The sequence below is a fragment of the Phocoena phocoena genome, chromosome 21 (assembly GCF_963924675.1).
Source record: "Phocoena phocoena chromosome 21, mPhoPho1.1, whole genome shotgun sequence".
NCBI lineage: Eukaryota > Metazoa > Chordata > Mammalia > Artiodactyla > Phocoenidae > Phocoena > Phocoena phocoena.
In genome coordinates this window covers 30,001,953-30,029,671 of record NC_089239.1, presented here as the reverse complement: position 1 = coordinate 30,029,671, position 27,719 = coordinate 30,001,953, and the positions used below count along the sequence as shown (strand labels likewise).

Below are 27,719 nucleotides of genomic sequence, written 5' to 3'. Positions count from 1 at the left end.
CAGACACGTGGGCTGTTTTCACCCTCTGGCTATGTGAACAATGCAGCTATGAACATTCACGTAAACTGCATATGAGTGCTGCACACGAACACGTCTTGGTATGAACATACGATTTCAATTCTCTTGAGTATATTATTTATATATACACACACACATATACTTTTATTTTTTAAGTTTTTATTGGACTATAGTTGATTCACAATGTGTGTTAGTTTCAGGGGTACAGCAAACTGAATCAGTTATATACCACACCTATACTTTCAAAAGCTTCTTTAAGTGAGACAATATTGCAATTTATATAGAATAATTAATCACACATTCATTAGTGTGCCTGCCAATGCTAAGAATTTGTTCCTTTCCCCTTCCTATTTCCTACTGTCCCCCTTTTCCTGGATTAGAATATTTATTGACAATTTAACAGAGAAGTGTAGCTCTCCGAAGAAGTGACATGAAAATAGACTAGAAAAAAACTTGATTTGGATTTTCTATGGCTTCTCTCCAGGGAAAATTAACTGCATAAGAAAGAACAGCTATAGTATGTTGGGATCTTCCCGCAGAAGAATTTTTAAAATGCAGAGTGGTGTGGGAAAGACAAAGATTCCCACAACCACATGTCTGACTTGAGTCCCTAGGGCAGAAACAGTTTAATTTATTCACAAACTTATAACAAAAATCTGAATAGTATACAGGCTGGGAAACATTGGTTTGTCAATTAAATTAGTTAATACTTCCTTCTTTGCTATTGGAACTCACCCAGTTTTATTACGTCCATAGTTCTACAGAATCACACTGTGGTATTCAGTAAGAACAATTATTAGAATCTAAGTTAAGTCAGTAAGAAGATAAGAAGACAGAAAAGTAATACTTCCCTAAAAATGAGTTACAGTGAAGGTTTGGAGAAATCAACTTTGTGGCAGATGAATAAGAAATACCTATCACTAGCGTGTAGACAAAGTGAAGGCAAAGTCTTCTCACTGAGGAATGTACTAGGGGCCGCTCCAAACCTTGGGTCATTATTATAAAACCAATTTCATAGGGACTTCCCTGGTGGCGCAGTGGTTAAGAATCAGCTTGCCAATGCAGGGGACACGGGTTCCAGCCCTGGTCCGGTAAGATCCCACATGCCAAGGAGCAACTAAGCCCATGTGTCACAACTACTGAGCCTGCGCTCTAGAGCACGTGAGCCACAACTACTGAGCCCACATGCCACAACTACTGAAGCCCACCTGCCTAGAGCCCGTGCTCCGCAGCAAGAGAAGCCACCGCAGTGAGAAGCCCGCGCACCGCAACGAAGGGTAGCCCCCACTCGCCACAGCTAGAGAAAATCCGCGCACAGCAATGAAGACCCAACGCGACCAAAAAGAAATAAATATAAAATAAAAAATAAAACCAATTTCATAATAACACTACAGAGACCAATTAGAGTTTCAGTACAGAGAGAGCCAGATAACAGGCATTTATAATTAACTGCTTGAGCTCGAGCTCACCATACTGAGGACTGCCTCTGCCTCTACGGAAGAGAAAACCCCTGAGCCCTAAATAGGAAAACGGTAGCTAATTAAATTGTTTCTGGTCAATATCTAGCCTGTTTTAGTATCTGCTGTGCCTTGTTTCCATCTCTAGATCTCCTGAACTTCTAGCTGGTACTAACGATACTCTACCTTACCTTTTGACCAAGCTTCTCCCCGAGGGCCATTATAGTGATGCTTGGTATAACTGAAATTGTGTTGTTAGTATTATATATTGGAAACATAAATGAATGATACTCATTGGACAGAAAATCTTTATTGATCCATGCAGGGGATTCTACATTTTATATCTATCTATCTATCTATATATAATATATATATACATGGACACACACATACGTATTATCATCTCACTTTACTCCCACAAATTAAGTAACCAAAGTTCAGAGGGATAAAATCATTTGCTCAAAGTCACACAGCTCACAAGACTTTATAATGTCTTGTTCAGTACTTTCTTATTCAGTAATTATTAACAAGATACTACTCTAAACCTATAAACATGTAGGTTAGAGGTTAATGAGACAATAAAATAAATAGCTATAGTACCTGGTAGAATGTCTTAAGAGATTAAAAATATCCTCAGAATATAAAAATATTACTCACACTTAAAGATACTGTCACTCACTCATAACTTACTGGTATAGGCTTCAGGAAAAACAGCACGTTGGAGCGAGGCCAGGATGGAGGCTAGTAGGGTAGAAAGTGGGGGAAAGCCTAGCGGATGAATGAAGGAAGAGAGGCAGGATGTGGAAGGTCTGTGGAGCACATGTCCAGAGCCAGTAAGGAGTTAAGACTGCTAAGTGCACCGGGCGACACTGCTGAAGGCTTTAGAACGATGGGCGGATGTACTTATGTTGGTCTGTGGGACTCCATGGATTTTAGGACAAAGGAGAAATAATATCTAGGTGCTAAGAAGAACGGTTTAGGTTTCAGAAATAGTTTAGGACATCAGGTCATAGGCAATGAGGTCCTGAATTAGGACTTAAGTAGTGCAACTGGAAAGAGAAAATGTAGTCAAGTGATGTTCAGAAAACCAAATATACATCGATTCAGCAAAAATTAAATGTGGCAGTTAAAAAAAAAAACGGAGTAAAAAGTAACGAGGCTTCTGCCCTAGAAGACATGGACGAGGCTGTGCCGTCAACAGGAAGAGAGGGGCATGAGGAAGCACCGGGGGAGGGTGTGTGTCAGCGTGTGTGCGGATACCCATGGTGCAGGAAGAGCACAGGTGGCAGAGCAGGAGGCAGCTAACAAGGAAAAGGTGAGGCAAGTTGGGGCGCTGAAGCTGAAGTTGGAGAGAACCCTCTACAAGTAGTTGAAAATATGGTGTATAAAATGGCAGAAGTAAACATTTGGGAATCATCTGACTAGACATGACAACTGAAGTAACGGCAGCGACTGAGAATACTAAAGGGAGAGAAGCCAAGGCGCGCGTAAGTAATGACTTTGTGTATTACGTGAACATTAACGAATACGACAAGTGACCAAAGTGACGTGACACTCCGTGAGTCAGAGCTCACTGGGATTAGCTTCCGGAGGCTGGGTGGAGTAAACGTGAGCACGCACGGGGCCCACACTTCTCTAGCGCCACAGAAAAGGACAGAGGCAACAGCAAAGCCTTAGGCGGGGTATATGTGCACGCTCTCTCACACACACACACACGATCCATCCATGTGAGAAACAGGCTGTGCTTGTGAACCGGGGGAACAGTGTGGAGGTAATGCGAGCAAAAGACAACTGCTGAAGCATCAACATTAAGATTTTGAAACAGAGATAAATGTGATTGTATGATACGATCTTGTCAGAGAAACATAACTTCTTCAAGGCAGAGAAACCCTGAGATGTGAGGGGGAAAATCTGAAAAATAGAACAGATAGTCAAAAAGAGAAAAATAAAGAATTGCTAAACACAGCGTAATTGGCTCAGCTGAGATTTGATGGTGTGGATTGGTTGCAGACGGCAATCAGCATGGATTTTTATCACGTTCCCAGTTGCTGAGAAGGTAGAAAAAGCCGGGTTACTGACAGCTAAGGACTGTCAAAAGGCCAGGGGACGGGAAGTACAAGGTGAGGGGAGCAGAGTGCAGGGCCAGGAGACACAGGAGAGCTCCCGAAGGCCTTCAGAGTTACAGCAGGGCCAAGGAAAGACAGGTCAGAATTAAGCCAAAAAAGAAAAAGGTTCAGAGGAAGGAACAGCAAGGAGGAGGTAGAGGCAGAACCAGCTACATAATCTGCAGGACCCAGTGCAATTTCAAGACTATAAACGCAGAGCATTAAACCATCACTGAATCCTGTGCAAGAAAACGGACTTTCACCGAGAGCCTACGAATAGAGCTACAGTTATGCCCACACTGATTGCAGCCCGTGAGACCCATTTCACACTCCCAGCTGCCGGCACTGTAAGAGGACACATCTGTGGCAATTTGTTACAGCACCACGGGAAACAAGTATGTCGTCTTAGCGCCCAGGAGAAAGAGAAGTGTGTCTTTTCCATCAAACCTGGGCCAACACTGGGCAGTAACTTTCTTTTTTAATGTTTGCCAGGTTGGCCTTCAAAAGCTGGTTTCACAATGCTCATTTAATTTGTATTACTTTGCTTATTAGGGAGGAAGGACATTTGTTCACTGGTGTGGATCATTCATATCTCTTAAATTTCCTATTCATGTCCTTTTCCCCATTATTTCATTTGTCTTTTTCTTACTAATTAGCAAGATCTCTTTCTATACTAAGTTTATTAATATGCCATATATTACAAATATTATTAGCTTGCCATTTGCCACTTAAATTTGTTTATATGATGTTCCAGATATAATAATAACTTCTACTGAGTGAAGTCTACCAAAAAAAATCCTTTTGCTTTTATGTTTTGAAAGGACCCTTAAACCTATACAATAGGCAGTGTTATTCAAAGGATGAAAGCTGAATTCCACAAATCCTAAAGAGTTTTAAAACTACAAAGATCTTGTTCAATAATATAACTTGCTCAATAACATGAAAATTCTAGGTATCTGTTTTGCCATTATAGGTGTGTCACTAAAATTTCTGTCTTCTACTACTAGAGTTCTAAAAGTTTATGTCTATCATCCTGCTGGCTGCTGTGGTAAAAACGACTTCTGAGCTCACTTTAATAGCTGCAGGGGGAAGATTAAGATACATAAGATGCCAAATTTCCTAGCAACCGCTGGAAGCCAATTTTCCTAGCAAAATATCTAAAACGCTTCTAAGGAAAATGAGTTCAAATGAAACACCTCACATAACTGAGAAAGATTTAAATTAGGAAAGCAGTACCTGAACGTTTACAGGACCCAGATGCAAAGCCCCTTCCCTATTCCCCATGTCTGTTCCGTACAATGGGTAAGTAACTGCTATTATTTTTTTCTTTTTCTTAATGAAACAAGAATAAAATGGAAGTTTACCAATAAATAATAGATCCACATGTTCTAGTTAAAACACCAGAATCTGACCCAACTAGCCTGTTGAACACACAACTAATCTTACTTGGACCAGTGGTTCTAAAACTTTGGGATGCCTCAGGGTCATCTGCAAGGCTGAGCCTCAGCCCCAGAGCTTCTGAGGCAGTGGGTCTGGGGTGGATCCTGAGAATCTGGATTTCACGCCAGTTTCTGGACAATGCTGATGTTGCTGGTTCCGGCACCAATCTGAGAACTGCTGACTGAGAGTTCAGACCAGGCTTGAGTGGATCAAGAATTCGCAAAAGGGCAGCTGAAAGGACTGTGAAAAGGCAGGAGGAGTAAACAGCAATATTTATTCTGGTAAAAATTTTTAAGTAGGGCTTCCCTGGTGGCGCAGTGGTTGAGAGTCCGCCTGCCGATGCAGGGGACACGGGTTTGTGCCCCGGTCTGGGACGATCCCACATGCCGCGGAGCGGCTGGGCCCGTGAGCCATGGCCGCTGAGCCTGCGCGTCCGGAGCTTGTGCTCCGCAGCGGAGAGGCCACAACAGTGAGAGGCCCGCGTACCGCAAAAAAAAAAAAAAAAAAAAATTTAAGTAAATGGTATGGAAATGACCTCAAAGAGGCAAACCAAAGCTCTCAAAATCCCTGAATGTTTGCTATGTCCAAAGCCCCACAGGAATGTTGTGACAGGTGACCTGGTCTCCCCCCACTGCCGAATTCTTCCAGATCTACAAGCACTGCTCCCTGCTGCCACCGTTCCCCTGAGACTGCGACCTGAGCGGGTGCCAGTGGGAGCCACGCTACAGAAAAAGGAAGCAAGAGGCCAGAGGATCGAGAAGTGAAATAACTACAGCTGCGATTTAGACGGTGGAGGAGGATGGTGATTATATCACTACAAATATAATTCGAAAGCCTTCTCAACTCCCTTTGTTCACGCCTGTTCTTTTTCAAAAATGACCAGCATACAAGAACAAAACATTCTAGACTGGGAATATAAGGTTCGAGTGTGGTTTTCCAATATAATTCTTTTCTGTTTGTATATCCCGAACCATCTATGATCTCTGACTCAACAGTAATTGAGATCCATGAGATTTACTTTGTGGCCTTTCTAGGAACAAGAGCGTTCTACAAATCGCGGCAAAGATTAACAGACGCGCAACGACACAAAACAGCAATAACGCTCAACAACGGGCCGAAAATGAACTTCCTCGGGACGTTGGAAGAGGAAGAGGTCACTGTGTGATAGGCTGTTGGATTTAAATTAAAATAATCTAATTGGTTACTTAACAAAATAAACAATTTAGAAACACAAAAAGATCGTTTTTACCTGCCATATTATTTTCTTTATATTTATTTAATACTATTATACTGTATAGTACTCTTTTATACTATTTTATTTACATTTCTATAATACTGTTATACCATATAATTCTATTATATGTACATATTATGTTGAAGCTTTCCTTACTAAATGTTTTACCATAGTTTTCTGAAATGACAAGTTCTATGTTAGCATTTCTGAAAAAACAACTCTCTTTTCCCTAAATGTAGGGGATTGAGAGATTGCTCAATTCCCAAAATTGAGCAGCCTTCAATATATACCTTGCTTAGTAGTTTCTTGAAGACTCTACCGATATTTCAGACTTCTCAAAATCTTAATTTTTGTCCTGGAGAGGTTGTAGTTAAACAAAATCTTGACTAATTTATTTGGAAATATGAGTAAGTCTTTTTTAAAGGAATGACTAACATTTGGTTTCAAGTAAGAATGGAATTTAGAGATCATTAATCTGACAACCTTTGAAGTGGACTATATTAAGAATTCATGACGCTCTAACACAGACATACCTTAAACAACAACTCTAATAATAAATGAACATATTTTGTGGTTAATATTTTTTTGAAGCAATATATACTTCTAGGAAGTAGTGTTATCCAGGAGCTTGAAATATTTAGGGTTTATAAGACAGACAAACAGACACACCCACACCCACTACTCCTCCCTCTTAAACCGGCCATCACCGTCAACAGTATATGGTATAATGACTTAAACATGTAAACAAGTACCAAATTTTAAAAATCTAAATTAAAAAGGTTCATTTTGGTTTGTTTTTCTATTTGTTTATCAAGTCAGATTCAAATGAAGGTGTACTTTAGGAGCAAAATTAATAATGTTTTGAAGCAAAACATATCACAGACTAACAAGTCCTACTAAGTTTCAATTTTCCTGAAGAAAAATTAGCTTAACAGCTGGATAAACAAGTTCATTTGTTTTTATTTTCAAGCAATGTCATTTAGTTGTGACCTAAGAGGAAAGAAAACAGGAAACACTTTTTCTACCTATACTGTTCACAAATCAATTTCCTTTATGTGTGGTGGGAAATAATTACCTTTATAGTTACAAGAAAATATATTTCTAATAGATACCAAGTTTTCCCAGTTACAGAATTTAAAGAAAGAATACTTAGCGGTTAAAAATTATATCCATGAGACAAATTATTCATTCTTTTTCCCCTTTTGGTAACTTTGAGAAAGATCTACAACTCATAGAAAAATGACAGACCAATAATGGTCAGTTATTGGTGACTAGGGTACTATTAGATTTAAAAAGCTACAGTATATATCATTATTATGCTATTTTAAGAATTACTTAAAAGTACTTGTTTTAGGGCTTCCCTGGTGGCACAGCGGTTGAGAGTCCACCTGCCGATGCAGGGGACACGGGTTTATGCCCTGGTCCGGGAGGATCCCACATGCCGTGGAGCGGCTGGGCCCGTGATCCATGGCCATGGCCGCTGAGCCTGTGCATCCGGAGCCTGTGCTCCGCCACGGGAGAGGCCACAACAGTGAGAGGCCCGCATACCGCAAAAAAAAAAAAAGTACTTGTTTTAGCATTACAAAATTAGTGTGCATTTTTAAAAATAAGTAACTTTTAGTAGCTATATATAAGCTATTAAATTTATAAGGTAATAATATTTATTTAATGTATTTATATACATTGTTTTTTAAATGATAAATTAAGAAATATTAATATTAAATGTAATTACATATAGAAAAATAATTTAAGGCCCTTTATGGACAGAAGTATCTGTCCCTGTCCCCACCCCACCCCTGCCCCACTAATTCATTTTGAAGCCCTAACCCCAAAGGGTCTTTAGGGAGGTAATTCAGGTTAAATGAGGTTATAAAGGTGGAGCTCTAGTCCAACAGGACCGATGTCCTTATAAAAGGAGGAAGAGATGCCTGAGACCTCGCTCTGTGAGCGAGCCCACAGAGGAAAGGTCATGTGAGGACACAGCAAGAAGGTGGCTGCCTACAAGCCAGGAAGAGAGGCCTCAAGAGAAACCAACCCTGCTGGTACCTTGATCTTGGACATCCAGCCTCCAGAACTGGGAGAAAATAAATGTCTGCTGTTTAAGCCACTCAGTCTGTGGTGGCTTGTTACGGCAGCCTGAGGTGACTAACACAGGCCCTAAAACCTGGACTGAAACGACAAATCTGCGTAAACATAACACAGTAAATAAATCTATTTGCAAATAACCATTTGTCTTACCCAACTGAAAAAAGTACACCAATATTTAAATAGGAATACACACACACACACACATACACACACGTAAATTGTACAAAAGAAATCATTAGTCCTTCAAAGCCAAAACACACAATAATTCTATGTTATTCTCCACACAGACAGTAATCTGGGATTATACTCATTCCATCATGCAAACTTACTATACCTCAACAACAACTAGTGATCTGACCCGTGACAAGATACAATAAAATGCCCAGGGCTAATTCTGACTTGCTTAATATATTTAATGAATTAGTCCATCACACATTATGAAAGGGTTGTAAGAGGTGAAGGTGTTGAAAACAGCGTACTAGTTTCTGGACATCTGGTTACTACTGTGAGGACCTCAACTGCCCCTGCGGAGCCACGCTCAGGCCTTCCTGCCAGTAGCGGGAACCCCCCAGGCTCTCACTCTGCCCCACGCCCCACACACTGACTGTGCTTTGAGACAGCAGAGAGCTCTCAGCGCTCCTGGGCTCGTGCCACCCTTTCCTACTGAAAGGCAGCCTCCCCACGACCAACGCCTCTTCCAGCGAGGCTCTTTACAGCTGCCCAGATGCTTCCTCTCCCAGGAAGCCTCACGGAACCCGCATCTGGAACTGAGTTAACCTCAAGGGCACTCTGCTCATCGGTGTCTCAGCACAGTCTAGCGCGATGTCACTATTTACGCAAAACTCCTACTTGAGCACCACTGAGGTCGGCAGCCTCTAGCACGGCCCTCTTTGTAGTCACACCCCTGTACAGTCTCCCCTGGGGTGTGGGCTGGACCCAGTGAACTGTTTCTAACGACGAGAATATGGCAAAAGCGACGGGGTGTCACTTCTGAGGTTAGGTTCTGAGAAGGCCATGCTTGGCTCGCTCACCCTCCCCTATGCTCCCACTGTCACTGCCTCTCCCTCTTCCTGTCCCCGCCCCTCCCTGATCCATCGCTCTAGAGGAGCAAGCTGTCCTGTTGTCAGGAGCTCTGTGAAGAGGCTCAAGTGTCAAGAAACGGACTCTGCAGCCAACAGCCACAGAGGACCCGAGGCCTGTTGACAGTTGTGTGATGAGCGCAGGGGCAGCTCCTCCCCAGGGAAGCCAGGATGTGACCACGGCCCCGGCGGACACCTTGACTGCAGCCTCAGACCGACCCTGAGCGCGAAGCCACCAGCTAAACACATCTGAACCACAGAGACCCTGAGATAATAAATGTTTGTCATTTTAAGCCATTAAGGTACGGAATAATATGTTACACCTCAACAGATAATAAATACAATCATGTTTATCTCTCCTTTTAAATTATAAACTCCTAGAAGACATTATGGCTAGTTGTACCACCTTAGCAGAATGTGTTACATGTTAGAAATCAAAAATGAAATCAGCACAGTCTGTGAGGACTTAAAGCACTCTAGGTCAACTTCTCCAGAGTTCAGCTCTCTGTCCAACTCATTGAAAACACGTGTTCCAAGATGTAGTTGATTATTTAATGACAACAAAATGCATCAGATTTTACAAGACACATGAAAAGTAACAGGAAAAAAATTCCTAAATATTAAGTTTATTGTTTCCCTTTCATCTCATCTAACATAAAACTGTAATTCCTAAACAGAATTAAAGTGGATATAAGAGGTGACACACAAGTGTAACTGAAAATTTACATAGTTTATGGCCTTCATAACTCAAGTTTTTATGAAGAGTCTCAAACTAATTCATCTATAAACTATTTTAAGCTTCAAAGAGTAAGATATATACTTTGTTAAAGTCCGGGCTCAGCAATCTAGAATCACTGGAGAAGGAATAATTCAGGAGAGCCGCAATTTTCTGAAACCATGAAAATTTACTTCATGAAAACCCCAGGTTTTGTGTAACCATTTTAGATCACTGTTTTCTTATACAAATCTAGAAAACGGTTCCTTCAACAAAATAAGACATTTTCACAACAGTACTTTTCTGAGACTAATACACAAACGTGAACTGTAACTCCCTGAGCAAAGGATATAAAATGCAACATTTTCTAAACCCATTTGGACATGAAACCCTTTTTTTCCCCAAAATATCTTGTGGGCTCAGTTACAGAACACGCTTTTAGAAAAATGGAATTGAGACTGTGACTTCTTAAATAAAACATAATGAACTAATTACAAAGCATACTGTTCAATGACTTCCATTCAACTCTGCAGTGACGCCCAGACCACTAAGCCTAAAATTCGCCGCCTGCCGTGACTGATACTCACGCCAGCCTGACGCACTGAACTCACACAGCTCTCCTTCACTCATCTTTTGCTTGAAGATGTCAAACTCTTTGCTCTTAACTCCATGTCTTTGCTATTGTTATTTCTCATACCTAGAATTCCCTCCCTTCCCCATACGTGTCGGCCCTAATTCTACATTTCCGACGTCACCTCCTCTTGGCAGTCATCCAGACATCCTGTGTGTCACTAGTTCTCTTTTCCTTCAACTCCCAAGGAATGTTATCTGTACTTCTCACACCTTATCTCTTTGTACATCATATACGTGTGTTCTCATCTATCCTCGATTGGATAAGGACTCGTATCTGCCTTGTAATAAATATTTCTTAAAGGAATGTGGTTACAAGACATAGCCTTGCTTGCCTTTTACGTAATAGCTCCAAATGGTAATGACTGGAGTTCTTACATCCAATTTTATTAGCCCTTCTGTTTTATCCCTCAGGATCGGCTATCAATTTTTGCCATTATTAATAGATTTACCTGTGGTGGTACTTCTCCTCCATTTTCTAAGTTAGCAGTAATGACTTAGTAAATATATATTACATACCAGGCTTTCTATAAACATTATGTCACTGAATCTCACAAAAGCCCTATGAAGGAGATATTATGATTCCTGATTTACAAATAAGGAAATAGACGAAAAAAAATAAAGTAACCTGCCTAAGGTTATAGGAATTAATATGTGCTTGGGAATACGGCCCAAAGCTAGTGGTAATGTTCCTCTAAGACTAAATACTAGTTCAAGAGGGATAGGTGCATATTCTGTAAAGAAAAGCTGAAGGAACCTTGAAGAGAGAGGCCCAGCTGATAGAGCGTATGAGTGGAAAGGTAAATACTGTATTTGACACACCAAGTCTGGGACGTGCCTTTGAGTCAGTCAGGTGAAGCTCTCCCTGGGCCACTGTGAATACAGGTCTTGAGTCAGGCAGAGAGGTGCAGATGGGAGAAAGCTTTCTGTGAGTCATCTGCAGTGAAATAAATGGTGGCGACAGCTCTGGATTTTAGATGAAGGCCACCATGAAAAACACAGAAAGTGAAATAAATGAGAAAGACCAAAGTCAGACACCAGAAATAACATGAAACAGGAAAGAATGAAGCAGAAGAGGAGGCTAGAAAGGAGACTAAGCGCGAAGCGCCAGAGGGTAGGAGGAAAATGGAGACTAGCCAGATGGAAGTCTAGGGGGGAATTCCGTCTCAGACCGTGATGAGTTGACTCAAACCAGCTAGAATTAAACATGCATTTCCTCTGATGCACCAACCACATTTCGAATGATCACTACCACATGGGTCAGAGCAGACACAGAACAGTACCACCCTTGCAGCAGGCTCTCATAACCTCAGAGGCCCTGGCAGAGCGCTGCAACAAGGCATCTGTTCAGGTAGCGCTGCTGATCAAAGCAGGCAGACCACATGCTAATCCACGGTCAATCTTCAGAGACACCTTTGAGAACACAGCCAATTTGGTTAAATTGTATAGCTTATTGGTGTATGTTATCCAATTTTCTAAGATATGATGTTAAGAACATTCTCATTATTGGGGACGTTAATAGCTTTTAAGAACTGTGAACCAACTGTGTGTAATATTCTCCAATAGGAACTTCACACATCTTCTACTCTAATTCTTACACAGACTTAGGCATACCCCTTGGTATCCACAGGGGATTGCTTCTAAGACTAGCCCCAATCCCAACTCCACCCCTTGGATACCAAAATCCACAGATGCTCAAGCCCCTTCTAGAAAACGGCCTAGTACTTGCACACATCCTCCTGTATGTTTTAAATCAGCTCTGGATTTCTTCTAATAACCGATACAACACAAATGCTATGTAAATAGTTGTAAGTGCAACGTAAATGCTTTGTAAATAGTTGCCAGCATGGCAATTTCAAGTTTTGCTGTTTGGAACTTCCTGAAAAAAATGTATTTTAGATGTTTTCCATCTGTGGTTGATTGAATCCATGGACGCAGAACCCACAGATCTTTCTTAAGAGACGAGCAACTCATGCTCAGTGACACCAGGCAGCTTGCAACCACACTGCTAATAAATGTCAGAATCTGGATTCCAATCTAGGCCTGTCAACCTACAAAACAGAAACTCTGCCCATCACACAGAACCCACACTGCAGAAGAAGGTTCCATCTAAATAAGCATGAGCCCAGATAGATTCTGCCTAAAGCCACGGTACCAAAATACGTGCTGTAGGAAGCACCTGAATTTAATCTCGCAGACATATGTAATAACACATATGAATTAATGAGAAGAAACTTCATTTCCTAAGGAATAATACAGACATTCATTCAAGGAATAAAAACATTCATTCATTTCACCTGTCGTAAAACATAAATATCTTCTCTAGGAACAAAAATTTTAAAGGTCATTATCTTTAAAAATTTTATTTTCAAATACAGGTAATGTTTTACTTACCTTCTTGAGCAGCAAATGTCTGACTAGCTGAAATGACCTTTGTTAGTTCTGGATTATACCTTGTTCCCTCTGGAAAAATCACAAGATACATCTGTGAAGCCATAAAGAAAATTTGGTTTGTTTTATGTGAGTGTTTTTATTGTTGCTGTTAACTTATCAATGCTAACCCTATTACTCCTAAGAGTATTTCCCATGGTGGGGGAAAAAAGAGGTATATTCAATTACCTATGACCTTCATTTCAAGCAGAACAACCAAAATGCACAAATTCAATTAAGTCTTAATATTAACATAGACTATATGTGAAATACCGTCCTACATTCATTTGTAGGTCAGCCATTAAGAATCCAACATTTCTAATTACATGCAAATATTCACTAATTTAAAAACTGGCCATAAATGACTCATACAAAGCCTCAATTCAACAATGAAAGAGGTTTTTTTTCCCCCTAAGATTCTGCAAAATGACTTTTGAAAAGGTGTACATTTTAGGGCTTCCCTGGTGGCACAGTGGTTAAGAATCCACCTGCCAATGCACGGGACATGGGTTCAAGCCCTGGTCCAGGAAGATCCCACATGCCGCGGAGCAACTAAGCCCGTGCGCCACAACTACTGAGCCTGCGCTCTAGAGCCCGCGAGCAACAACTACTGAGCCCGTGCGCCACAACTACTGAAGCCCATGCGCCTAGAGCCCGTGCTCTGCAACAAGAGAAGCCACCGCGATGAGAAGCTTGCACACCGCAACGAAGAGTAGCCCCTGCTCGCCGCAACTAGAGAAAAGCCCACACGTGGCAACAAAGACCCAGAGCAGCCAAAATAAATAAATAAAATGAATAAATAAATAAAAAGAAAACGTGTAAATTTTAGACATCAGGGTCCCTAAGTACATCTCATTTGAGGGATGAGATATATAGTTATATACATAACTATATAAATTTCCACAATATAAAAGGTAATAGATGTTCGTATTTCAAAAGATTCACACAGCATTCTTATTTTATAAGACTCCCTTAATGCATTTTAAATGACTCAATTTACAGGTGGCCTCATAAATTAAAACAATGCAATTATAAATGAGTTATAAATCAAGCTGGATGTTTACTAAGTAATCAATTAGTCTAAACTTAAGGAGCTCATGAGAGAAAAGTATGCTCATTTTATCCATCCTTACCAGATGCCAGGTAAGACCATCTACCTAGATGTCCAGCACAGAAATATTCTTTTATCTGAATGGTCTATGATTTTCACATAGATATAAATGAACCTATGTGAAAATCTGAATTTTTTCATTAGATAAACATATGATCATTCTCTTCCAAAGTTTAACCTGAAAAGCTGGTATAATGGTGGCCCTGCAATTTTGTGTTTTCAACTTCCATGCAAATGCAGAAGCTTTTTATCCATCTGCATATATAATTTTTAGAAGCTACTATCTTTGCCTAACTTAGAAACTAATAGGTTGTGTTTGGTTATCTTTTCAGAGTGGTCAAAAAATGTAGAGAGAAAAAAAAAATGTAGAAAACTGGGTAAAAAAATTTTTTTAATTAAGAATTCCTTATTTTGTTCCAGGAGCCAGAAGGAAAAACCAGAAGAAAAATACTAAAATTAGTTCCCAAAACCACAAATTCATTCTCATGAGAAAACATTTTAAATTAGTAAAGTTTGTATTCAAAGCCATGAAAGCAATTACTGAAGCTTATTAGCTTTCCACTCAATGATTTATAAATAAAACAATTCATGATTGGAATGGTTAATAACTCATGTGGTATTATTTTCTGTCTCTCAGATGTTTTACTTAAAAAACACTGACGGTTAGCAAGAAAGTAAGAAAGAACTATTCATGCAGGGTTCATTCAAGAAATATTTCTTGTACACCTATTATGTGCCAGGTGCTATATACAGAGTAACAAAACAATATGGTCTTTGGAGACAAGTGAGAAAATAGTACACTAAACAAATACAAATATATAATTACACACTATGTGACTACGAAGAAAAAGAACAAGGTGATATGAAAGAAAATGACACGAGGGAAACTAGAATGGATGATGGGTCTAAGGCCTAAAGAATGATAAAAGAACGGGTGCTTTCCCCAGCAGACAAGGAACAAGGCAAGGACGCCCACCCTCACCAGTTCTATTCAAGGCTGCTCAGCAGTGGTAAAAAGAAACAAGCTATTGATACATACAGTGACTGGAGGAATCTCAAAATGATTATGCTAAGTGGAAGAAGCCAAACTCACTCCCAAACAAAGAGTACAAACTGTATGATTCCATTTATATAAATTCTAAAAAGTACAAACTAATCCATAGTGACAGAAAGCAGCTCAGTGACTGCCTTGGGACGGAACAGGCACAAAGAGGCACAAGGACACTTCTGGAGCTTGTGGATATGGGCAGTATCTCGACTGTGGCAATGGTTTGTATACAGACACCCAAACTCATCAAATTCTGCACAGTAACCGTCTGCAGCCTACCGCACATCAATCACACCTGACCAACAGAACTTCAGTAGAAGAGAGAGAGGCAGCCACCAGACAGAAGACGCACTGCGTGCAGACTCGCAGGTGGGGAAGAGCCGGGGCGCTGCAGGACTAAGGAAAAGCCAATGTAACTCAATGTGGAAGTGGAAGAACGGCATGAAGCAAAATTAGACCACACAAGTTGTACAGATTTTCTAGGCGCAGGATGGGAAGAGGAGCAAGCAGGGAGCGACTGCTAAGAGGCACAGGCTCCTTGGGGTGATGAAGACGTTCTGGAATCACATAGTGGTGACGGCTGCACAACTTGGCCAATACGTGGAAAACCACTGAATGACATGCTTTAGGATGGTGAATTTCACGGTATGTGAATTACAGCTCAACAAACAAATAAACAGGCCAAAGCCCATTACTATCTTCCACAAGTCAGCGAATGGGTTCCAAACTGTAAAAGAAACTAATCATTACACAGAATAAAAGTTACATTAAAAAAGTAAAATATGACAGTTACACAATGAATTATTATTAAATTATTAAGGTCACTGGCTAAACAATAAATAAGGCTATTTTATGGCCATTACGCCACAGAGTAGGTGGTCTTCTATAGGAAATCGTATTTACACAGACTGTCACTAGAGAAAGCACAGAGCAGTATGAATAACTGACTTCAATCCCGACTCTCCCCTCACAGGCCCTGTGGTGGCCCTGGATGACCTCCTCCTCTCTGCACCTGTTTCCTCATCTATAAAATGAAGCGACAGTGGCACCTACGCCTCACTGGGATGTTACAACGACAGAAGGTGGTAAGTCGACGCGCCGCCGGGACCTGCCATGTCCAAGGCCTGGAGCTGCCGTGACCGTGGCGTCAGTCATTACCACTGCGGACACGCCCCATGAGGACGTGATTCCCGCAGGCTTCCCGAGCAGCCCTCCCTCTGCAGCGAGATGCCCAGGCGGACCACCGCGGCACCCGCCGGGCAGCCTGCTCATCTGACGACAGGCCCGTCAAGACCTTCGACGTGCTCAGCGGAGGAAAGATCCTCGTCGCCGACCTCAGGCGTCATGAGGGTCCTGTGTGGCGAGTGGCCTGGGCCCACCCCGTGCATGGCAATGTCCTGGCATCCTGCTCCTACGACCGGAAAGAGGAAAATGGCACCTGGGAGAAGACGCATGGGCTCACGGGACACGACTCCTCAGTAAACTCTGTGTGCTGGGCCCCCCATGACTACGGCCCGATCCTAGCCTGTGCGAGCTCGGATGGGGCCATTTCTCTGCTGACTTACACTAGGTTGGGCCGGTGGGAAGTGAAGAAGACCAACAGTGCTCACGCTATTGGCTGCAATGCCGTCAGCTGGGCCCCTGCTGTCGGACCTGGAAGCCTCACAGACCAGCCATCTGGGCAGAAGCCCAGCTACATCAAGACGCTTGCATTTGCTGTGGCTGTGGCTGTGACAACCTCACCAAACCGTGCACGGGGGAGGAGGGCGGCAGTGCAAGGAAGGGCAGAAGTTGGAAGCGCACAGTGACTGGGTTTGAGATGTGGCCTGGGCCCCCTCCATCGGCCTGCCCACCAGCACCATTGCCAGCTGCTCCCAGGATGGTCCAGTGTTCATCTGGGCCTGTGAAGGTGCCTCGGGCAGTGCGTGGTCCCCCAAACTGCTGCACAAGTTCAGTGATGCTGTACGGCACGGGAGCCAGCCCATCACAGCCCATATCCTGGCCGCCTCAAGGGGAGACAATAGGGTGACCCTGTGGAAGGAGTCGGTCGACGGGCAGTGGGTGTGCATCAGTGATGTCAACAAGGGCCAGGGTGCTGTGTCCACTTCAGTCACTGAGGGTCAGCAGGACGAGCAGTGGCCAGACAGGCAGGGCCTGGTCTCCACCTGCTGCCTCCAGGGCTGCCCCGTCCTGGGCCGACTGACCACACAGCTGGGAGGAAGAACGCCTCGCTCCCACAAGGTCACTTGCCCGGGAGTCATAACAAATGCAACCAGATTTATCATCTGCCTTAACATGGTTTGACATGGTTTGTAATTTACTGTCCAGCTGAACACACACTTGCTCTGAGGGAAAAACGACAATTAACCCTCAGCTCTATTATTTTAAGATATTTTTGGTCATTTTTAGGTACCTTTCAGGTTCAGGCATCATTTGGGGGGTGATCGTTTCCAGAGTAATTAAACTCATAGTGCTTCTTTAAAAAAAAAAAAAAAAAAGGCGGTAAGTCATATAATCTACTCAATACGGTGCCTGGTGCAAAATAACGTTGCAATTTGCTGTTACAGTGAAAACAGATCTGCTTTAGAAATCTGCGACAGTGCATCTGGTGGGAAGAAGAACAACGTGACATGAGTAGCTAATCACCCTGACCGAGGGGACCTGCCTTCCCTGCCACCAGCTTGGTGTGTTGCCTTCTCAATAACTCCCTCCAAAGGCCATGAGACAAAGTAGTTCTGCTTCTCTCAGGAATGAGAGCCCAGGACAACAGAGCTGTTCTCATCTGATAACTTCCTTGCTACGGCTTTCAAATTGCTGACCAAAAGGCTGCTCCCTTCTTTAGTTCCCCTGGAAATAGAGAAGGTGGCAGCAGAGGAAGTGGAGGGATTAAAAGTAGAGCACTAGGGCAAGAGAAGAATGGCCACAGAGACTGACATTTCTGGACTTGCTTCTCAATTAAGGAAAATATAAGTGAAATCCCTGCTCAAGGACAGGGAAGCAACAAGGAGGACAGGAAAAAACTGACAAACTGTCACAAACCAATCAAATTATGCACAAGATTTTTGCTACTGTTCATATAACTCTTTTATTCTGCTAATTCTCATTTGGAAGGAACCAGAGAGTCTGTTTTTCTTTAGTGATGACCTTCCACATCAGAAAACTCTATATTCAAGATGTGACATACCACTTTAAACACACGCACTTTGGCCCCTACCTGAAAATTAGCAGGTTATTTCACGTTAACAGTCTATTCGAAAAGAAAAGAGCTAGTTAAGAGTTTAAAATACGTTCAAATTGTAACCAACTATTGAACTGATGATTTTCTATTAAAAACAGCCTTTTCTCCATGCTTACGAAAAGTTAATTTACTTGTTAAGTGAACCTCAGTTTCTCACTCCCAAATGAAGACTCGGGTTTGCTGTGAGGATTAAAGGAAATATGTGAGAATATCAAGCCCTGTGTGGCAGCTCTTCAAACATATTGTTTCCTCCCCCGCTGGTTTTTAAAAATTCTCCTAGTTTACTGAAGAGTTCCAAAGCAGGCGCATTTATACAGAAATAATATCTCAGAACGTAATAAGTTTTGATTAGCTAGACATCTTTTAATTACTTGCTTTCTCTTTATATAAAAAGCTATTTCATACTGAGATGCACAGAATATAAATAAGATGGTTCCTCTCTGCCTTCTGTCTCCCAAATTAAACCAATCTAGCACAGTATAACTTCTCTACAAAGTTTTCTACATTTATAATCAGAAACATTCAACCCATTAAAAATTCCACTGCACATTTACAGAGGAAAGAATACAAAGATGTGGAAGATACAAAGTATCTATCTCTTTCCTCAAAGAGTATATTACTTAATTATGCAAGTGCCCTATGTATGATCAGAAAACAGTGATAAAATCACACAGACGCACACAGGCGTGGCAGGCAGAATAACGGCCCCTCCCCCAAACGTCCAGCTCCTAATGCTCGGAACCAGTCAATAGGGCAGGTTACGGCAAAGGGGGATTTAAGACTACCAGCCACTGGACCTCAGGGTAAGGGCTGATCGTAGAATGCCGGGGGGGTGGGGGTGGGGGTGGCCCAATGCGATCACGTGATCACAAGGACAGGAAAGAGGGAGGCAGAAGAGTCAGAACCACAGACACGGCCAGCACGAAGGAGACAGACCGGCCACTGCTGGCCTTGCAGACAGAAAGAAGTCGTGAGCTAGGAGGGCAGGCAACCTCCAGAAACTGGAAAAGGCAAGAGAATGGATTCTCCCTCGGAATCTCCCTAAGGACCTCAGTGCACTGCCACCTTGACTTTAGTCCAGTGAGACCCATTTTGAACTGCTGGCCTCCAGAACGATTTAGATAATAAATTAGTATTATTTTGTTTTCTGGCTTTATTGAGGTATGATTGACAAATAAAAACTGTATATATTTAAGGTACAACGCGATGCCTTACTATACGTGTACACCACAGAGTTACCGTATTTTTTTTATGGTAGAACACTTAAAATCTACTCTTTCAGCAAATTTCAGGTACGTAATATGTTATTATTAAGTATAGTCACCATACTGTACACTACATCTCCAGAATTTATTCATCTTGTAACTGAATCTCCCCATTTCCCCCAACTCCCAGCCCCGGGAACTACCATTCTACCCTCCGGTTCTATGAGTTCAGCCTTTTTAGATTCCACATATAAGTGAGACCATGCAGTGTTTGTCTTTCTGTGTCAAGCATATTTCACTTAGCATAATGCCCTTGAGGTTCATCCACGTTGTTGCAAAGAACAGGATTTCCTTCTTTTTTAAGGCTGAAACAATTCCACTGCGTGTGTGTGTCTGTGTGCACCACATTTGCTTTATCTGCTCATCTGTCAACGCAGCCTTAGGTTGTTTCCGTATCTTGGCTGCTGTGAATGAACATGGGAATGCAGATGTCTCCTCAAGATAGTGATTTTATGTTTTTGGATATATACCCAGGAGCGGAACTGCTCGCTCATACGGTAGTTCTTTTTGGATATATACCCAGGAGCGGAACTGCTCGCTCATACGGTAGTTCTTTTTGGATATATACCCAGGAGCGGAACTGCTCGCTCATACGGTAGTTCTTTTTTTAAATCTTTTGAGGTACCTCCATTCTGTTTTCCATAATGGCTGTACCACTATGGAATTCTTATATTCCCACCAACATCGGCTAACTTTTCTATATCCTTACAAACACTTTCATCTTCTGACTTTGTGATAAGAGCCATCCTAACAGGTGTGAGGTGATCTCTCACTGTGGTTGTGACTGGCATTTTCCTGATGATAAGCAATGCCGAGCACCTTTCATGCACCTGTTGGCTATTTGTATGTCTTCTTTGGAGAAATGTCTTTTCAAGTCCCTTGCCCATTTTCAATTGAGTTATTTGGTTTTTTGCTAGTGAGTTGCATGAGTTCCTCAAATATTTTGGAAATTAACACCTTATTGGATAGGATATGTGGTTTGCAAGTATTCTCTCGCATTCCGTAGGCTGCTTTTTCATTTTGTTGATTATTTCCTTTGCTGTGCAGAAACTTTTTAGTTTGATGTAGTCCCATTTGTTTATCTTTGTTTTTGTTACCTGTGCTTTTGCTGTTATATCCAATATTTGTGTTATTTTAAGCTGGTAAGTTTGTGGTACTTTGTTACAGCAGCGATAGGAAAATACAATAAGCATAATTTTCAAACATGTTATTTAATCCCATCTACCAAATTAAGTAATTATTAACAAATTTACCATATAAGTAAACTAAAGCTTAGAGAAGTTAAGTGATGCACAAAGTAACAAAGTTTAAATGGCAGATCTGGAATTTAAACTCAAATCTGATGTCAAAGCCAATACTCTTATGCACTAAGTTGCCTCACATTTGAAAAGGAACTTGAGTTAAATCTGGGAAGAAACAAAGCACAAGATTCCATATTTGGGCTGTAAACTGCTTGGCTCCAATGCTGACTAAGTGACTTCTATAGATGAAGTAGTTATTTTTATCATAAATGTTTCATTTGCACCCCCAACTGATAAGTACCTTATAAAAATATTGTCTCAGCAATATTTATTGAGAAGATGTATTTCTTAGTAATTGATAATTCAGACATATTTTTGGAAACAAAATTCTGCAGTCTCTCAAATAATACTAGTAGTAAATAGTAAGAGCTGATTTAATGATTAACCATAGATTTCTGTGAGGAAAATTAAGCCATATGGAAGTTGACTTGATATATTCCACCCTGTCAATTATGTGATTAACTTTCAGAAACAAAAGAGCATAATGAAGAGTCTGAGATTATGTATCTGTTTCATAGCCTTTAATATTAAAAAATGAAGGGCTTCCCTGGTGGCGCAGTGGTTGAGAGTCCGCCTGCCGATGCAGGGGACACGGGTTCGTGCCCCAGTCCGGGAAGATCCCACATACCGCGGAGCGGATGAGCCCGTGAGCCATGGCCGCTGAGCCTGCGCGTCCGGAGCCTGTGCTCCGCAACGGGAGAGGCCACAACAGTGAGAGGCCCGCGTACCGCAAAAAAAAAAAAAAAAAAAAAAAAAGACGATTCATCCAGGTTCTAAAAACCTGGCCTCAGACCTGTAGTGACCTGAAGTGACAGCGGCTCACAGCACTGCCTCACGAGCCTGCCACTCAGCATCACTGCATGAACATCAAAACACTAGACTCTTGCCCTTGAAAAACAGAAAAGTTCTCCGGTAGCCCAAGATTAGGTTATTTGAACTGACTTTCCTACTGAAAACAACTTAAAAAGCTGGATATAACATCATCTTAAAAGTATCCAAGAGCTGACAAGATGGTAAGACCAAGATTAAAGCAAACACAGTAAAGCAGAAGTAAGCCCAGGAAAGAACTTTCATTCTAAGAGATTCAAAAGGTGAGGGGAACCGAAATCGAAGGCCACAGACCTCCTATTGGAAACAGTGAGAGTGAACCAGAAGTGGAGGGAGCGCCACAGGCTTCACTCCTGGTACAAAAGTAAAGCAGGCAATCCAGGCCTCACGTGCACTTGCCACCTTGGTTGCGTCGCCTGGGTTGTCCAGTCAGCCTCAAGCTCAGCATTTGGTCTGGGCAGGCCCAGGCAAGAGGAGCCTCGAGGGGCCCAGCTAAAACAAATGCCACCGTTCTCTGGGGGAAGGCACTTTCATCTTACGCTTGCGCTGATTTCTGCAAATAATTTTCCAGGTACAATCAGCAGACAAATATCACCAAGCACACAAGGAAAGAAGGCACCATGAGCAAGAAGAGAAGACGCGGAAGGCGGAGAGCGGGAAGGAAAGAAGAAAAGAACTGGTAACTGGGAGCTAAGCCCCTGAGCACCAGGACAGACAAGCATGCCATGCACTGGGGAGTAAAGCTCAGGAGGTCACTGCAGTCATGGTGCTCTGTCCTCGGAGAGCGCCGGGGAAGAGCCATAGGGCAGCAATCGGCATTCTTCAAAGAGAATATTGAGATTCCTTCTGGGCGGAGCAAGGTTTTATAAGTAACATTTACACTCAATGATTCTTCATTTGTAGATATTCATACTTTTCCTGACTTTTCAAATAACTCAACAGATACAAGAAATCCAAATTTATACTGACAGAAAACAGCTGTTCTAAAACTCCATGTGACTGAAGAAGCGGAGTTGGAGGAGCTCTGAAGTGGCTGAAGCTAAGGTTACAAGCGCAGTTCTGTTTTCTATTTATAGACTGAAGACAGCAAATGTTCTTGTTACTCCTCTTTAAGGTCAATACTGACAACTACTGGCAAAGGATCCAATCGCCTGGAGCAATCTTTCTAGTGGCCAAAAATAACTGCTTACCTATATTTAGAGGGTTTTTGTTGCCTCGAAAACTCTGAATTATTTATTACACACGGGATACTATATTTTCAAAACAATTCTTAAATGCTAATTTAATGTTTAAATTAAAAAATGAGAGTTGATAAGAAAAATAATGAAAATGAGCGTAATCTTACTGGAGTTCCTGCATTGATGTAGCTCTGCAGCTTTTTTCTCATTTCCTTTTCATTGAATTTGGCACTTCTCTTTACATAGATCCCTCCATGCTGCCACATAAAAAAAGAAAAAAAAGAAAAAAAAAGAGGGGAAAAAAGTATTTACTATTAAAATATCCAATGGCCAGTCATCAAAAGGGTTAACTTTATTCCCAAAGAGTGAAGAATAAAATTACATTTTAGGAATTAAATTATATTTAATACATTCATATGTTAGCATCTAGAGAACACTAGCTGAAAATTCTCCTACGTTTTTAATACAATTCAAATAAAACTGTGTGCGACATTTTACTGGAAAACACATGAATATTTAGTTCTGTTGGCAGTTAAAAATGCTTTCTTTCTTAAAAATACATTTTTTTAAAATCAAAAATTCAATCAGATGGATCTTAGCTCTCAATTTCTCCAATGACTTATTATGGAATAACTAAAAATTCTCCTTTCAACAAATACTATCTTCGAAATTTTAGAAACTGACCCTGCTACATATTTATGTCGTACTGTCATTGACCGAATTTGGTTCTCCCCTGTGAGATTCTTATGTTGAAGCCCTAACCCCCAATGTGACTGTATTTGGAGATGGGGCTTTTAGGAAAATAAATGAGGTCATAAGAGTGGGCCCTGATCCAACAGGAATGGAGCCTTAAAAGGAGAGATTAGGACACAGAAAAGTGCACGCAAAGGAGAGACACAGGAGAAGGCAGCTGTCTACAAGCCAAAGAAAGAGACCTCAAGAGAAACCAACCCCGCTGACACCAGGACTTGATCTTGGACTTCCAGCCTCCAGAACTGTGAGCAAATAAATTTCTGTTGTTTAAGCCACACAGTGTGATACTTTATTATGAGAGCCCTAGCAGGCTAATACAGGCACCTTCATAAAAATTAAGGTAGCCTTAATTAAACCTCATAAGTGCACTTCATTGAAACTTTGCATCAGGTCAGCTATTTTTTGGTACTCCTTTCTACTAATTTGAACGCATCTGTAAAATTAACCGACTGGATGAATTTGATTTTGTCTTAATCAAGAATATGAGTAAAAGGAAATAAAGAGAAGCAAGGAGGGGAGAGGATAAAGAGGAGAGGAAGGGTGGTCTCAGATTCTGGTCATGGTTCCTTCCACGTATGAACTGGCTTGCCCGAGTACGGAGAAGAAACTCAGAATGCTCTACAGAATGTATGTCGCCATTTACGCAGACTAAGAGGACTGACGGGAAGAAATTCATTCTTCACTAACTCTTTAGAATTAAAGCCAAAGAATGCATATATTGCAGTGTGAAACTTCCCCAAGCTTTCAATGCCATGACGTCTATTCTTCACATACTATTTCTTCCCAGTCATTTAATTTGCTTATTGAAGTTTTTTTTTTTTTTAGAGAACTAGGAGCATCTTTTGTTCTTTTTTAAAATATATTTATTTATTTTTGGCTGTGTTGGGTCTTCATTGCTGCACGCAGGCTTTCTCTAGTTGCGGCGAGCGGGGGCTACTCTTCGCTGAGGTGCGCGGGCTTCTCATTGCAGTGCCTTCTCTTGTTGCGGAGCACAGGCTCTAGGCGCACGGGCTTCAGTAGTTGTGGCTCGTGGGCTCAGTAGTTGTGGCGCACGGGCTTAGTTGCTCCGCGGCATGTGGGATCTTCCCAGACCAGAGATCAAACCCATGTCCCCTGCACTGGCAGGCGGATTCCCAACCACTGCGCCACCAGGGAAGTCCCTTAAAGTCTATTTTAATTAAAAAACATCTGAGTTCTTTCCCAGGTATATGGAAGCTACGGAAGTGAAGACCAGGTATCTTTCCTTAGGAACTCCCTGATTAGTGAGGAAGCAAAATATGTATACATGTGTGATATAAAGAGAATTGATAAGTGTTATAATAAAGATAGCCAGAAACGAAAGCAGAGTGGAGGAAAGAGTGTGGAGGTCATTCACAGCTGTCATACATATCTCTAGTTCTACTCACAGGGCTTAAATGAGCAAAAGCTCGCTATTGCCCTTTTTATTTATTTATTTTTTAATTTAACCCAACAGTAAGGTTCCCCAAACACCTGCTTCTGGTTGGGATGAGGGAGCAAAGAGACCTCTGCTCTGAATGCTACAGTTAATCTGCACCTTATAACGCTCACAGCTGGCAGTTTGGAAATATTTAGTTTTCTGAATGTCTATATATTAATATGCATTTTTCTACACATATAAAATACTTAATATTTTATAAATACAATAATTATAAGAAATATAAAACTGGAGAGTCTGTTTCCTCGTATTTTGCTTGTAAATAACTATTTTTGAATAGCATTATTTCTGTCTCATACAAACTGTAAAAAAAAATCCTTTTAAAAGAAAATTTTATGTCGTGGCATAAAGTCCACTACTTATTAATCTATTCCTGTTTATACATGCACCCAGTAGTTTAAAATACTTTTTGTCAAAATATATATGAATTTTATTTCCCTTTAAAAGACTCAGGAAAAGAGGAAAGGAGACGGGCAGTAAGTACACTAACCTCCAACACCACAGGGTCACTGATCATGGGACTTGGGGCAGCACGGATCGGTGGTACCACTGTCTTGTGCCCAGCGGATGACTTTCAGATTTATATATTTTCAGAGATCACCATAACTTTAGCTTTTCTTCTTTAATCGATTATTAAAGTCTTATTAACAAGTCTGTCTTCCATACAAATTTCATTCTTAATATTTAGAAAATTACATATCAAATAATATATTCAGAAAAGGCATAGAAAAATGCTAGTAATCCCCTTCTGAATATCAAAGAGCCTGTTATATAGTTCCATGACCTGATGGTTATTATGTAATTTAAAGGATTTGCATAAAATAACATATATTGAATATTTATTATGTACCTGACACTCATGCTAGGCACTTTACATATATAGCTCACTATTTTTTTATATCCTACAGATAATTACTTTTTAGTTTCTTAAGGTAAGTGTCCATCAGGTTCTAGGTCTTTAAATTTTTCTATTTATTTGGTTTTTGTACATTTGCATTTTTTCTATTTAACATTAAAAATGTCAGACAAAATCATGTTAATTTAGAATAAACTATTAAACCCATAAAAATAAACCAAAAAAACTCATACATTCATATTAAATGTATGTAAAATTTTAAAATCTAAAATTTTCATAAGCTACATATATATAAAGAAAGAAGCATGGGAAAGTTACCTGAGAAAAATAACACCCATACAGTGGAAGCCATTTGAGCCCATCTTTCAGCACATAGCGCACATGTCCGAGAGCGTTCTGCCTGATGGCCAAAATATCAGCAACAATCCAGTCAACTGCAAAGACAGAATCAATTAGTGCATAAGCGGCCCCGGGTGAACTCCAGCATCCCCTCCACAGAAACACAAAATGCCTCTTCACAAGACTGTATGAGGATATGCTTTGAAAAATATTAGGGTTAGAATTGTTAAATTACTATAAAACAACCTCAGACATTTGCAAAATATAAATTCTGTGGAGTTTTTTAGATTTGTTTTTTGTTGGTTTTTGTTTTTACGGTTCTTGAAAAGCTTCTCGTCTCACGGATAAAATGCAAAAGTCACAAACCATCAGAGTAATCCAAAAGCAGCATGAACAAAATAAAACAGGCTTCTCTCATTCTTGACGTCTAGAAAACATGAAATTATAAGCAAAAAAATGGCTAAATGAAGCTGTCACGTGGAAGTAAATATTCTGTATATACCAATATGTTCAACAAGAGGCAAGGACATTTTATCTTGACCAATGACTTTCAGGACACAATAATAGGTTATAATGGAATTCAAAAGAAAGATCTCTCAAAGCTTACAACTATGCTGGGCACATATGTGTTCTTTACATAATCAAAGGACACGTAGCCAGGCTGCTAATAACTCTAATTCCATAGATATGACTAAAAGTTCAAAAAAACACAAAAATAAGAAGGCACGAGTGAGGTGCCAACAAAAAACTCAGAAAACCTATAAGAAGAAATAGGTTGTTAACTGATCTTTCGAGCAGAACAAATTCTGAACAGAAGTAGCCCTTCCTTGGGACTAGCCTTCCCGCCAAAGCAAAGGACCGGAGACCAGCAAACTGTACAGAAGATGGCAAACAGAAGAGATGATTTAAAGAGATCAAGAGGAAATAAAATGAAGTTAAGCCAGCAAATGGTAATGGGTCTGGAGGACCAGAGAGATCTGGATTTGAAAATAAATGGCTGCCAACTACCCTATTTCTTCATAAGAATGAAAATGATAAAAATGAAATGTGAGGGAGACTTTTCTCGTATCTACAGATGAACTTGAAGATGGGATACTTGAAAAAAAAATTAATAAGAAGCTGTGAAAGGATTCAGTCATCGGATCACAAG

At 40.9% G+C, this 27,719-nt stretch overlaps 1 protein-coding gene and 1 pseudogene across 1 annotated transcript in view; one reads left to right on the top strand and one right to left on the bottom strand.

The window, feature by feature from the left end:
• The window catches only part of AGPAT5 (1-acylglycerol-3-phosphate O-acyltransferase 5), a 59,780-nt gene that overhangs the window by 10,443 nt on the left and 21,618 nt on the right, over window positions 1-27,719 (bottom strand). The window contains exons 3-5 of the mRNA XM_065900004.1: window positions 26,549-26,664; window positions 23,333-23,422; window positions 13,161-13,251 (exon numbers count right to left, since the gene is read on the bottom strand). Coding sequence (XP_065756076.1) covers window positions 13,161-13,251; window positions 23,333-23,422; window positions 26,549-26,664 — 297 coding nt within the window. The remainder of the gene's footprint in view (window positions 1-13,160; window positions 13,252-23,332; window positions 23,423-26,548; window positions 26,665-27,719) is intronic.
• On the top strand, window positions 14,333-17,659 carry LOC136141903 (protein SEC13 homolog; annotated as a pseudogene).